Source organism: Podarcis bocagei (genome assembly GCF_964188305.1).
Source record: "Podarcis bocagei genome assembly, chromosome: 12".
NCBI classification, from domain to species: domain Eukaryota; kingdom Metazoa; phylum Chordata; class Lepidosauria; order Squamata; family Lacertidae; genus Podarcis; species Podarcis bocagei.
In genome coordinates this window covers 15,097,134-15,110,729 of record NC_138137.1, presented here as the reverse complement: position 1 = coordinate 15,110,729, position 13,596 = coordinate 15,097,134, and the positions used below count along the sequence as shown (strand labels likewise).

Sequence of the window (13,596 nt, the reverse complement as noted above, 5' to 3'; positions counted from 1 at the left end):
GAGATGCCAAAATTTGAAACTGGGGGCTTTTGCATGCAAAGGCAGATGTTCTATCACTGAGCCACAGGCTCTTCCTCGATTACCCCTGGATGACAAGCGCACCAGAGAAAAACTCGCTCTTCATTAAAACAGTTAAAAATAAAGGAATCCTATCCTCCCTTGGGACACGGGTGGTGCTGATCCTAGGACTTGCTGATCAGAAGGTTGGCGGTTCAAATCCCCGCGACAGGGTGAGCTCCCGTTGCTCGGTCCCTGCTCCTTCCAACCTAGCAGTTAGAAAGCACGTCAAAGTGCAAGTAGATAAATAGGTACCGCTTCCGGCGGGAAGGTGAACGGCGTTTCCGTGCGCTCCTCTGGTTCGCTGGCCATATGACCCGGAAGCTGTACGCCGGCTCACTTGGCCAATAAAGCGAGATGAGCGCCGCAACCCCAGAGTCGGCCACGACTGGACCTAATGGTCAGGGGTCCCTTTACCTTTTTATCCTCCTTTATGTTTAATTACTTTATGCCGCTTTAAAAAAAAAATCATTTAAAGGAGGATGCTTAACAGTTAACAAAGGGGACCAAAGAAAAACTTTCCGATTTCATTTATTCATTGAATTTATGTACCGCCCTATGCCCAAAAGTCTCAGGGCGGTTCATAGAACAAGATCAACATAAAAACCACAATATATATAATCAAAATAAAAACAGCAACCCAATAACACCCCCCTCAAAAAAAGAGCCACATTTTAAAAGGGCATAGGATGTCAATCAGATCAACCAAAGGCCTGGTTAAAAAGGAATGTTTTTGCCTGGCTCCTAAAGGTGTATAATGAAGGCGCCAGGCAAACTTCCCTGGGGAGAGCATTCCACAGATGGGGAGCCACTGCAGAGAAGACCCTGTTCTCGTGTTGCCACCCTCTGGACCTCTCGAGGAGGAGGCACACGAAGGAGGACCTCAGAAGATGATCTCAGGGTAAGTGATGGAAGAGGGAGAGTCGAAATCCATTTATAACAGTATCACTTTCTTCTTTCCACGGCAGAGTGCAAACAAACGGAAGTTGCTGATATCATCTTCGTAGTGCACGGTTCGAGAGGCGTTACAGAATTGCAGTTCCAGGCGGTTCTGCAGCTCATGGAAGCCATCGTGAACGACACGGTGATGGGAAAAGACAACGTTCAGTTTGGGGCCATTGTCTACGGCACTGTCCCCGAAGAGCAATTCCCGCTGGCTCAGTATTCCACAAAAAATCAGGTCAGAGAAGCCATTTCTAAGCTAAGGCCCCTGGGACAGTCCGCCTTTACAGCGAGGGCTCTGAATTTCGCGAGGCAGAGGTTTGACGCATCCTACGGTGGCCGGGCCTCATCCCTTGGCGTCACACGGATCATTGTGCTTATCACTGATGAGTCCACCGCACCAACCGATGGGCGCCATCTTCTATCAGCCGTGCAGGCTTTGAGGCAAGAAGGCATCCGGGTCATTGCTATTGGCATAGATGGTGGCAGCAGAACAGAACTCGAAGAGATTGCTGGCGACAAGGGAAGGTGGTTTTACACTTCAAGTTATAGCGCACTGGGGAGATTACATGAGAACATCACTAGTGAAATATGTGACGGATCAAAGCCAGGTAACTGGAATCCTCGAAATGAACTTTATTCAAAACTATTTTATTTATAATAATTTTCTTATTGGATTTTCTATATATATATATATATATATATATATATATATATATATATATATAAATACATAACAAACTTATCTTTCCCCGACTTCCCAACCTATTTTCCAAGGCGTTTTAATTTCTCCCCCTCTGCTGCACATTGCATTCTGTTTCTTATATCAACTCATCAATACTGTATTCTCTAATTCCTTTTGTTGCCCATATTTCAAATCCTGCTTGAAAAGGGCTTCCATCAATCAGCATTAGATTCTCTTATTTTGGCTGTTAACTCTGCCAATTCCGCAGAGCCCTGTTGTTACATACATAAACAACTTAATCGTCTGTTTTGGAACTTCTCTCCCTATAATCCCTAAAAGGAAAGCTTTCTTTTTTTCTTTTTTCTTTTTTTGTATAATTACTTTGAACATCTTTATCTCATTATGTATCATTTCCCCAAAAGCCCTCACGTTCTTGCAAGTCCACCACATATGAAAAAGGGTTCTATCTACCGTATTTTTCGCCCTATAGGACGCACTTTTCCCCTCCAAAAATGAAGGGGAAATGTGTGTGCGTCCTATGGGGCGAATGCAGGCTCCTTGGCTTCAGCGATAGCAACGCGAAGCCTCCGAAGCCTGCGCTCTGGAGGCTTCGTGTTGCTTTCCCTGAAGCCAGGAGAGTCTGCTCTTTGAGGCTGGCGGTGGGGGAAAGCAGCGCTTCCCCCCACCGCCAGCCCCACAAGCTCCATCGAAAAGACTGCAGGAGCCGCACGCTCTTCAAAGGGTGTGCGGCTCCTGTGGGCTTTTGCGGGAGATGGGGGAATTTCCCCACTTCCTGCAAAAGCACGCAAAAGCCGTGCGCTCTTCAAAGGCTGTGCGGCTTCTGTGGGCTTTTAAGAATAAGAATAAGAATAAGAAAATCTTTATTGTCATTGCCCCCTTCGGGGACAACGAAATTACTTGACTGCTCCATAAAAACAGTAATTAAACAATACAATATAATACAGCAAGGGAGATTAGATGACTTTCAAAGTCCGGGCTTCCCATTCAGGGCCGAGATCGCTCTGGAGAAGAAGCTGTTCTTAAGACGACTCGTTCTTGTCTTCATCGACCTGTATCTCCGTCCCGACGGCAGGAGCTCGAAGAGACAGTGACCAGGATGCGATGGATCTTTTACTATGTCCAGTGCCTTCCTATGGCACCTTGTGGCATAAATCTGCTCTAAGGTGGAGAGTGGGCAGCCAACAATGCTCTCTGCTGCCTTAACAACCCTGCACCTCCTAGAAAAGCCCACAGGAGCAGCTCAGCCTTTAAAGAGCGCACTGCTCTTGGGGGCTTTTCCCCAAGGAGGGACAAGGGACTGACTGGCTGAGTCAGTCCCTTCTCCCTCCTGTGGGCTTTTGCGGGAGATGGGGGAATTCCGCCACCTTCCGCAAAAGCAGGGAGAAGGTCTTGGAGTAGCGCACAGGCTGCGTGCAGCCTGTCTGCTGCTCCGAGAGCTGCGGGGGGGGGGGAATCATATTTCCCCCTTGATTTCCCCCTGAAAACTAGGTGTGCCCTATGGGCCGGTGCGCCCTATAGGGCGAAAAATACGGTACCTGTTTGCATTTCCAGCAATTATTCGCAACCTTCTTATACATTTTGACTAATTTGTTAGGAGTGAAATACCACCTATACATCATTTTCCTATAATTTTCTTTTAGAGTGCAACATGCTGTGTGTGCACAACTATTTTATTGTTAATATCATTTCGGTTACCTTGCTGTAAAGTATGTTTGAACCTACTTCTGTGTTCTGTTGTTATTATTTTCAATATTTATTAGTCACTTTACTAATAGAAATACTAGAAACATAAGCAATCAACACCTGAGGAAACCTCAAAAACCTCAGGAATAATAATAATAATAATAATAATAATAATAATAATAATAATAATAATAATTGCATATATGCCACCCATCTGACTGGGTTCCTCAGCCACTCTGGGCAGTTCCCCACAAAAATTAGTAAAAACACAATGCAGTCGTACCTTGGAAGTCGAATGGAAACCATTTTGGAGGTCCATTCAACTTCCAAAACATTTGAAAACAAAATTGTGGCTTCTAAATGGCTGTAGAAAGCTCTTGCAGCCAATCAGAAGCCGCGGAAGCCCCTTTGGATGTTCAGGTTTCAAAAGAACATTTGCAATCAATTTTGGGTTTGTGGCGTTTGGGAGCCAAAACGTACAAGTTCCAGAACGTTCGTCAGCCAAGGTACGACTGTACAGTGGTACCTCGGGTTACAGACACTTCAGGTTACAGACTCCACTAACCCAGAAATAGTACTTCAGGTTAAGAACTTTGTTTCAGGATGAGAACAGAAATCGTGCTCAGGCGGCGCGACGGCAGCAGGAGGCCCCATTAGCTAAAGTGGTACCTCAGGTTAAGAACAGTTTCAGGTTAAGAACGGGCCTCCGGAACGAATTAAGTTCTTAACCAGAGGTACCACTGTACTTCTGCAGTCACTTGCTTCTGTTTCCTACAGATGGCAGTCTATTCTCAGTCTTGGAGAGCTGACTCTGAAAACTAGCTCCTTAGCCAAATTAAGAAGAGCTCATGTGCGGCTGGAAAACGAGTGATTATTTTGCATCAGTAAGAGAGTGAGAAGTGGAATGAAATGTGGCTTGGGCACAAACTCAGCTTACAAGGATGACTGTCTCATGATAGCTAGGTTATGCAGGCTGAGTTTTTCTACACAGAACGCAAGTTTAAAGTTTGTTCGCTTACTTCTCAATTAGGAATCCTAAATGCCTTTTGACAGAGTGGCAAGTACAGTGGTACCTCAGAAGTCAAATGGAATCTGTTCCAGAAGTCTGTTCGACTTCCAAAATGTTTGGAAACCAAGGCGTGGCTTCTGATTGGCTGCAGGAAGCTCCTGAAGCCAATCCGAAGCCGCAGAAGCCACATCAGACGTTTGGGTTCCAAAGAACGTTCACAAACCGGAACACACTTTTGGGTTTGTGGCATTTGGGAGCCAAAGCGTTCGATTTGCAAGGCGTTTAGGATCCAAGGTGTGACTCTACAAGGTAAGTGTGCCCCAGACACCTGATTTCCACAATCCCACTGTCAGGGAACTGACATCGGAGCTAGAGGCGGAGGGAAGGCTCTCAAATGATGCTGGAGAAGGGCCCAGCAGGGAGAGAGGCAGCTCCGCAGATGGGGAAGCAAATCAGCACAACACCAGGGATATAGAGGGGCTGATGGGGGAATCGGCGAGAGGGCTCCAGGACTCTTCACCGGACACCAGCGGGGAGAGCATGGGTCCTCCGCTACCCACGCCCACCCTGCGCAGAAGACTTCCGCGCAGAGAGAGTAGGAGGAGACTGGGTGTCAAACAACTTTTATGTTGGAAAAGATTTAAGAAACGCCCACTGACGGATTCTGCTAGCGACTGAGGCAGCCACGAAGTGAAGGGCTGCCGAGACTGAAAGGTTTAGCAAGGCAACAAAGCCTGGAGAGGTGGCAACTTACGCACGAGCAACCCATACACATTACACCCACCCTCCTTTTTCGAGTGGAAAAGATCACTTAAGTTGGAAGTTACAGGCGTACACACGTTGGTTAAACGCAGTCCACCCCAAATCACATGATACTTTTAATGTATAGTGAGAGGATTTGAATGTGTGAACCAGCCCTTAGAAGGTGCGTCATGATGATAAACAAGTCCTAAACCCCCAAAGAGTTTCACGTTGCTCCCTAGTCAAGCTTTGATAGTTCAACAAATTTCTCTTGGGATAAAAGTAATAACTAACTTAATAAGTCTGTAGCTTCTAGAGACATGAGGCTAACCAATTTCTTGTGATTTTCTGATTTCTGACACCTGTTTACTGAGGATAAAAACTAAAAGCAGGACAAGGAGATTAAATGAAAGGTCAACACATCAAAAATTTCAGTCTGAGTCTAACCATGACTTTAGCACAGCATAGACTCATTTCTCACAAGCAAATTGGGTTTTTCTCCCCTCTGCAGCTTGTGGCACCGAAGAGGCCGACCTTGTCTTTTTGATTGACAGTTCCGCAAGCATATCGCCAAAGAATTTCTCTACAATGAAGACATTTATGAAGGAAATCGTAGACAGCTTCCTCATCGCTCAGGACAAAGTCCGGATTGGGGTGGCCCAGTACAGCAAAAATCCCTGGAAAGAATTTTATCTCAACGAGTTTGACACCGACGTTGCTATCAAGGAGAAAATTGACAACATCACCCAGTTAAAAGCCAGCACCTACACTGGCAAGGGCTTGAGGTTTGTCAAAAGCTTTTTCGAACCCATCAACGGAGGCCGTAAAAACAAAGATGTCCTGCAGTCGCTAATTGTCATCACGGATGGGAAGTCCAATGACTCTGTGGACGAGGCGGCTGCTGCCCTGAGAAACGACGGGATCCACATTTTTGCTATAGGAATAGGGACAACCAATTCTTTTGAGTTGGTTCGAATCGCTGGCGATGCTCGAAGAGTGTTTGTGGTGCAGAACTTTGAAGTGTTGCAAACCATTGAAAGGAAAATTGTCAAAGAGGTCTGCAAACCTGGAGACCTGCCTAGGCGGGGTAAGTTTTCAGCAATTTTGTGTGTGTGTGTGTTTTATGTATACCGTATTCTTTGCTCTATAAGACTCACGTTTTCCCTCCTAAAAAGTAAGGGGAAATGTGGGTGCGTCTTATGGAGCGAATGCAGGCTGCGCAGCTATCCCAGAAGCCAGAACAGCAAGAGGGATTGCTGCTTTCACTGTGCAGCGATCCCTCTTGTTGTTCTGGCTTCTGAGATTCAGAATATTTTTTTTTCTTGTTTTCCTCCTCCAAAAACTGGGTGCGTCTTATGGTCTGGTGCATCTTATAGAGCGAAAAATACGGTACTTTCTTTCTAGCACAGGAATGTTGGCCATTATTCACCATTAACAGCAGTGCTGGATTATCAAATAGGCAGAGCAGGCACCTGCCTTTTGGGTTCCCATGACAACGGGGCCTAACTTTCCTCACAGTTGTTGTGGGATTTGAATGAGGAGGGGGGGAGGACTATGTATTGAGCTCCTTGAAGAACAAGGTGGGATATAAACGTATACATAAATAACTTGCAAGTAGACATGTGTACAAATTCTGCCTGGACGTGTCCATGTTCCTCACAGGAGTGACTTCTGAAACAGTTTCGGTAGATTAAAATTGGGATAGCAGAATCAGGCTTCAACCCCATGTTTGCTGTGCGGGATGACAATCTGAGCTTCCTATTTCTGTTCAGAGAATGATGACAGCTCAAATCAGGCCGATTTATGTCTGGTGTGCAAAGAAAGCGAGGGAAGAAATGACCCAAGCCATTGATAAAACAGGTTTTGAATCTGCAGGAGTTTCAGAAAGAAGCTGGGCAGTTCTTCGGTTAGGAATCTTTCCCTCTCTTTAACCCGAAAGCTGTTTGGCTGGAACCTTGGAGCCATGATGAATACAGCCTGTCGCAAGCAAAACGTTTCTAAGCATTTGTACAGCCCAGATGTTTGAGAAACAGATGTGCAGAAAGAAGCCGCGAAGCCTTAACTGGCCTGGGGCCTAAGGACCTGCTAAAAAGGATTTGCAGAATGGTTCCACAGCCCCTCCTAGCGGTCTGCATATTATCACTGTCATTTTTAATACTTGGATTTCTTTCCAGTCCTTTACCGTAAGATCCCACAGTGGGTTACAACAAAATAAAAATAGAAAAGTAATATCAGGGTCACAGGGGATGGTTTCTGCCCAACTTGGGGGGGGGGGCTGGGTATGCATGCGTGACGTCACGAGACAGAAGGAGGTCTGGCGGTGTTCCACTCTATTCCCCAAACCCAAATCAAGTCCCTTCAGCACTGGCTCTCTGGGACAGTTGAGGGTAAGGCAGCCTTTCTTGCTAACAGTGGTTCAGGCTGTTAGCCTAGATGGGCCTTTGACCCAACAAAGTTGGGTTGTTCCTTGTTCTTATCTATCCTTATGTAGCTTGGAATTAGCAAGTACCCAGACTTTCCTGTCCAAATAAATACTCATAGGGTTCTTATGGGACTGAGGAAGACGCAGGTGAATGGTCTGAATAGAGTATGGCTTTATTATAGGTAAAGGTAAAGGACCCCTGGACGGTTAAGTCCAGTCAAAGGCGATTATGGGGTTGCGGCGCTCATCTCTCTTTCAGGCCAAGGGAGCTGGAGTTTGTCCGCAGACAACTTTCCAAGTCATGTGGCCAGCATGATTAAACTGCTTCTGGCGCAACGGGACACCGTGACAGAAACCAGAGTGCACAAAAACACTGTTTACATTCCCGCCTCAGCAGTACCTTTTTATCTACTTGCGCTGGCATGCTTTCGAACTGCTTGGTTGGCAGGAGCTGGGACAAAGCAACGGGAGCTCACCCCGTTGTGTGGATTCGAACCACCGACCTTCGGATCAGCAAGCCCAAGAGGCTCAGTGGTTTAGACCACAGCGCCCCCACTCCCTCTAGCTTTTATAACTATATTAGTATCAAAATAGTATATTGACTCAATATATTGTCGGTTGACTGACTTATCTGGTCTAGTTTGTGGAGTGTGTGTGTGTGTGTGTGTGTGTGTGTGTGTGAGAGAGAGAGAGAGAGAGAGAGAGAGACTCTGAATCTTAAATAAAACCTGGGCTGAAACTTTTCTAGATTCCACTATTTTCGAACTAGTAGGAAAACATAGAGATGGAATCTAGACAAATATAAAAACCGTTCTGAAAATGCTTTTCCAAAAAGCGTTTTTAAAAAATACGTTGAATTTTCCATAAGGCTCATCATCGCCATCTACTGTCACATTGTATATTGCACGTAAAACACACTTAAAACATTTTATTTGCAGCTGCATAGCTGAGTCCAGAGTGGACTTTTAAACATTATAACACCCAGTGCTATTTTTCTAGAAAAAGAGGTTGCAGAGTTCACCACAAACACCTCCATTGTTTTCTAATACAGTGGAGCCTTGGTTCTCGAATGCCTTAGTACTTGAACATTTCGGCTCCTGAACATCGAAAACCCGGAAGTAAGTGTTCCGGTTTTCGAACGTTTTTCAGAAGCCAAACATCTGATGCGGCTGTCGGCTATTGTTTCCGGGGCGCTTGCGCCAGTTGGAAGCCATGCCTTGGTTTTTGAACATTTCGGAAGTCGAACGGGCTTCCACAATGGATCACGTTCGAGAACCAAGGTACCATTGTAATGGCAAGGTGCCCACCTGAGAGGTGCTCAGTTCCTGCGAGTTCCTGCTAGAAAAAGCCCTGAAATAAGCAATATGATTTCTTTTTTTTTGAGGGGGCAGCGGCAGAATTGGTACTGCAAGTGGGTGTCAAACATTTTCTTTGAAGAAAAATGTGTGAAATGGCCAAGGATGGGTTAACTCCAGTTCCACAAAGAAGGCAACTCAAAGCCAAAACTACAGCAATTCAATCTGGTCTTTGACATTCTGCTCCAGTGGCCCAGAGAGTCTCATTTCATCTAGAGGCTAATAACTTCCTTCCAGGCCTAAGTTTGTAGTTAGGAGAAGTGCTGAAGCACAGCGATATGAGCAGCGGCAGCCAAAGATCTAATCTTGAACTTGTTTCTTTGGAGCAGAGCTAGTCCAATTGCATCTGATTACTTTTGGAACAACAAGGACCATAAATGCTTTTCACACACTCTCTCTCTTCTGGTCTCCTGCGACAGAAGATTCCTACACAACCACAATTTTATTGTTCTCCCCTGCCCTTCCAAATTAAAACACAATTCTATGTTCCGGTCAGAGTGGCCATTTAATGTATCATGAAATAGGAGGGATGTACACAGATCCAGTTTGGGGAAGGAATACTTGATACGGCCTTTAAACAGCAGCCTTGTTTTGTGCTCCTGAGATATATACAGCATGGGATCTTTCCTTTGCAAAAAAGGAATGCAAGGATACCAGGATAAACAACCAGACCAAAAATGAAGAGTTCAAAGCTCTACAGTGGTGCCCCGCAAGACGAATGCCTCACAAGACGGAAAACTCGCTAGACGAAAGAGTTTTCCGTTTTGGAGGTGCTTCGCAAAATGAATTTCCTATGGGCTTGCTTCGCAAGATGACAATGTCTTGCGAGTTCCTGCTGGTTTTTTCCCCCTTCCCCCCTTTTTCTAAGCCGCTAAGCCGCTTATCAGCTGATCCGATCAGCAGATAAGCCACTAAAAGCCGCTAAAAGCCGCTAATAGCGCTAATCCGCTAATCCTTCAATGGGCTTGCTTCGCAAGACGAAAAAACCGCTAGACGAAGAGAATCACAGAATGGATTCTTTTCGTCTTGCGAGGCACCACTGTATTTCCTAACCAAATGTTGCAGCAAGGACATTCGCTCTCCGATGGAGTTACCCTGAAAAAGTGGAATTATTCTGCCTAGCAGAATTAACCCTAATCCACCCGTGCCCCAAACATAGGTTTGCTACCTGTCATAAAAATGTGATGGTCCTTTTTGGGGGGACAAGGCCTAATTTAACCCCAGAGTTTGGAGAAGGTGTGATAAAACATTTGTGAGGGAAAACAAGATTTCAAAATTGCTAGCACTGTTTCTACCTTTAAAAATCTAAATAATTGTGGGGAAATAGCTGAGGCTCCAATACTTTGGCCACCTCATGAGAAGAGAAAAGACCCTGATGTTGGGAAAGACTGAGGGCACAAGGAGAAGGGGACAACAGAGGACAAGATGCTACTAACATGAGTTTGACCAAACTGTTGGAGGCAGTGGAAGACAGGAGTGCCTGGCATGCTCTGGTCCATGGGGTCATGAAGAGTCGGACACGACTAAACGACTCAACAACAAAGTGTGACAATAGTCTTTTATGTGGCATTTTATTCTAATGTGTTGAAACATTGACAGAATTATGCTTCATTTAAGCACATGGATGAGCTCAGCAGCTGAAATGTTCAGTAATGCATTATAGTTTTAGCATTATAAGTTAACACCTCAGAAGAGAATTGAGCAGGGATAGGGATAACTTTTGCCCAGCTGGGGACGACGACGGGTGGGTCAGAGAGCAAGAGGGGCGGTTTGCACCACCCTGGTGGACAGTGGGGAGAAAGGGAGTTTTTGTGCAGAGAGAGGTGGGTAGATCAGAGATGAAGACTCTGACTCAAATTTTAAAGCAAGCTCCTGCAGATGCTCCATTGCTCCGTATGATCCATGCTGCCACAAAAGAGAGAGATAAATTACAGCTGTATTGAAAATGTCACCACCAAGAAACATGATGCACGCACAGCTTGGCCTGGTTCACTATGTGGACTTTGTAAGCGTTAGATGTTGCTCTAGGCAAGCATGGGTTTTGTTTCGTTAAGGATCTGGAAACTGAACCAGTACGTGCAGCAGAGTCTTTTGTTTTGTTTTGATCCACGCTGGAGCCCACAACTGGTGGATCTGTGCAGAAAGCCAACACAGTCACTGTTATGTACTGAAATTCTCACCCTGGGCCAGCAGGGGGATACTGTAGATAGTTTTCACTCAGGTCCACATATGCAAATAAGGGATTGAAAGTGATGTTCAGTGATTGGATAGTTACAGAAAATGGTTACTGTTGCATTGTAGTGGAGCTCTATATAAACAGGCTGGCTGAACCCTTCAGTTCAGCTCTGTTCTGGCCTGTGAATAAACAAGAGCTGTTTGAAGAATCACTGTGTTGTCTGATATGCTCACCCACAACTTAACAGTTACAGATGGTGAAGAACATCTCATTGAAGGCGGATCTACACTTGTCATTTATAACATTAAAAATGGGTTATTAAAACGTGACACCAGAGGGCGCTGCAGAGCAATGGAAAGCTGCTATTCAGTGTTCCAAACACTATTCAATATGATGTTCTATAAGATCAACACAGATCCAGCCTCATACTACTTTGGCAGTAGTATCGGCACTAGATTTTCTGTTCCTTTATTTCATTTATATCCCAGCTTAGGAGCTCAAGGTGGCACGTGTGGTTCTCTCCCCCTCCTCATTTAACCTCCACAACAGCCCTGTGAGGGAGGTCAGGCTGAGAGGCAGCGTCCCAGTGAACTTCATGGCTGAGTGAGGATTCGAACCCTGGTCTCCCAGGCCCTAGCACAACCCCTCCACTGCACTGTCCCCTATTCTGCCCTTTGCTCTCCCTAGATTTCAATATACTGAAATATCTCGGGACCATTTGATGTGCCCTCTTGCAGCAAGAATTCGTGGCAGAGCTTGCTGCTGCTGCTGCGGTTGGAAGCAGAACAAACTGTCCCGTCAAGCATCTCCGTCCTCGCTGGCAGTTAGGTATGGCTTCTCATAAAACCTCAGCCAGCAGAAGCCAACGAGTCACTGTCTGATTCAATGCAGACAGTTTACATTAGCTGAATTCCCAGGTGCTCTCAGGAGAATTTCGGCCTTTGAATTCTCAGCATCTTACCCCCTCCTACACCCAGTGCTGATTGAGAAGATCGCAATGAACTTGTGTTTCCTAATTATCTGCCTTTCTGCCTGTTTATTCTCCCGCTCCTCTTTACAGACTGCAACATGGACATTTCAGTAGGAGTCGATTTTTCGGAGCGTGTGAGGCCTGTCTCTGCCTTGCCTTTGAAGCAGAGGTTGCAAGTCTATTTGCCCCGCCTCTTTCAGCAAATGGGTTCCGTGATCAATATCAGTTGCGTCGCCGAGTCTCCTGTCAACATCAGGTTTAGGTACCAAGTGTTTTCTGAAAGCGGCCAGGCCTTGTTTGACTCCAACTTTGAAGCCTACAATGACGAGATCGTTCAGAAATTCTTGGCCGTACAAACAACAGTGGACACTTACTTGAATGCAGGCTTCCTGCAGTCTCTTTGGGACAGATCCCTCAGCCTGGCCTCCGCTAGAGTAAAGGTAATAGGGTTTTTTTTTTGGGGGGGGGCTGCTTTTATGTGTGACGGGAAATGCATCAAAACACCAGCCAATTTCAGTGGACTTTGAGCTGTTCCTTGTTGTGTTCCAGCCATGCCAAATCATCACACACACACCCCAGATTTGTATGCTGCAGGGGAAAAAGTGACTATAACAATATTATATAAAGGCACGATCCAGTCCTTTGGGCAGCTGCTGGGTGGTACTAGGGCTGCATCCCCATCTCTGAACAGCAACCAAGCCAGGGAGTCTACGGACCTCAGCCATCACAATGGCAGCATTGTGATGGTAGAGGTGGTCAAAAATCCAGCAGTCAGATCAGCCTGGTATTAAACACTGTGGCATTTCTGGTTTTGATGAGCCACTTTACCCATCACTCACTGCTGCCTGCAGGAATCCTGTGGCTCAGTGGTAGAGAGCATCTGTTTTTCATGGAGAAGACCCCAGATTCAATCCCAGGCATCTCTAGGTACAAAGACTCCTTACCTGGAGACCCTCTGTGGACAATACGCAGCTCGGCGGACCAGAGATCTGATTCAGTATGAGGCAACTTCTTATATTCCTATAAATGAGACCTCCTTGGCTCCACCTGGGTCAGAGATAGTGGCTTATCACCAGACTTTATAACATCCTCTCCCCAATTAGTGGTGTGGCGCTGTGGGTTAAACCACAGAGCCTAGGACTTGCCCATCAGAAGGTCGGCGGTTCGAATCCCCGCAGCGGGGTGAGCTCCCGTTGCTCGGTCCCTGCTCCTGCCCACCTAGCAGTTTGAAAGCACGTAAAAGTGCAAGTAGACAAATAGGTACCGCTCTGGCGGGAAGGTAAATGGCGTTTCCATGCACTGCTCTGGTTCGCCAGAAGCTGCTTAGTCCTGCTGGCCACATGACTTGGAAGCTGTATGCCGGCTCCCTCGGCTCATAAAGCGAGATGAGTGCCGCAACCCCAGAGTCGGTCACGACTGGACCTAATGGTCAGGGCTCCCTTTACTAATTTGTATTATGTTCTGGTGTAAAAAACGATTTTTTAAAAAGTTAAAGGTCCCCTGGATGGTTAAGTCCAATCAAAGGTGACTATGGG

General features: G+C 46.0%; 1 protein-coding gene across 2 annotated transcripts in view; it reads left to right on the top strand.

Annotated features, from left to right (window-relative positions):
* LOC308569974 (collagen alpha-4(VI) chain-like) overlaps positions 1 to 13,596 on the top strand; it is a 99,096-nt gene that overhangs the window by 26,961 nt on the left and 58,539 nt on the right. For both annotated transcript variants that reach the window (XM_081164252.1, XM_081164251.1), the window contains 3 exons: positions 1,026 to 1,610; positions 5,650 to 6,225; positions 12,152 to 12,501. In XM_081164252.1, the coding sequence (XP_081020378.1) occupies positions 1,026 to 1,610; positions 5,650 to 6,225; positions 12,152 to 12,501 (1,511 nt within the window). The remainder of the gene's footprint in view (positions 1 to 1,025; positions 1,611 to 5,649; positions 6,226 to 12,151; positions 12,502 to 13,596) is intronic.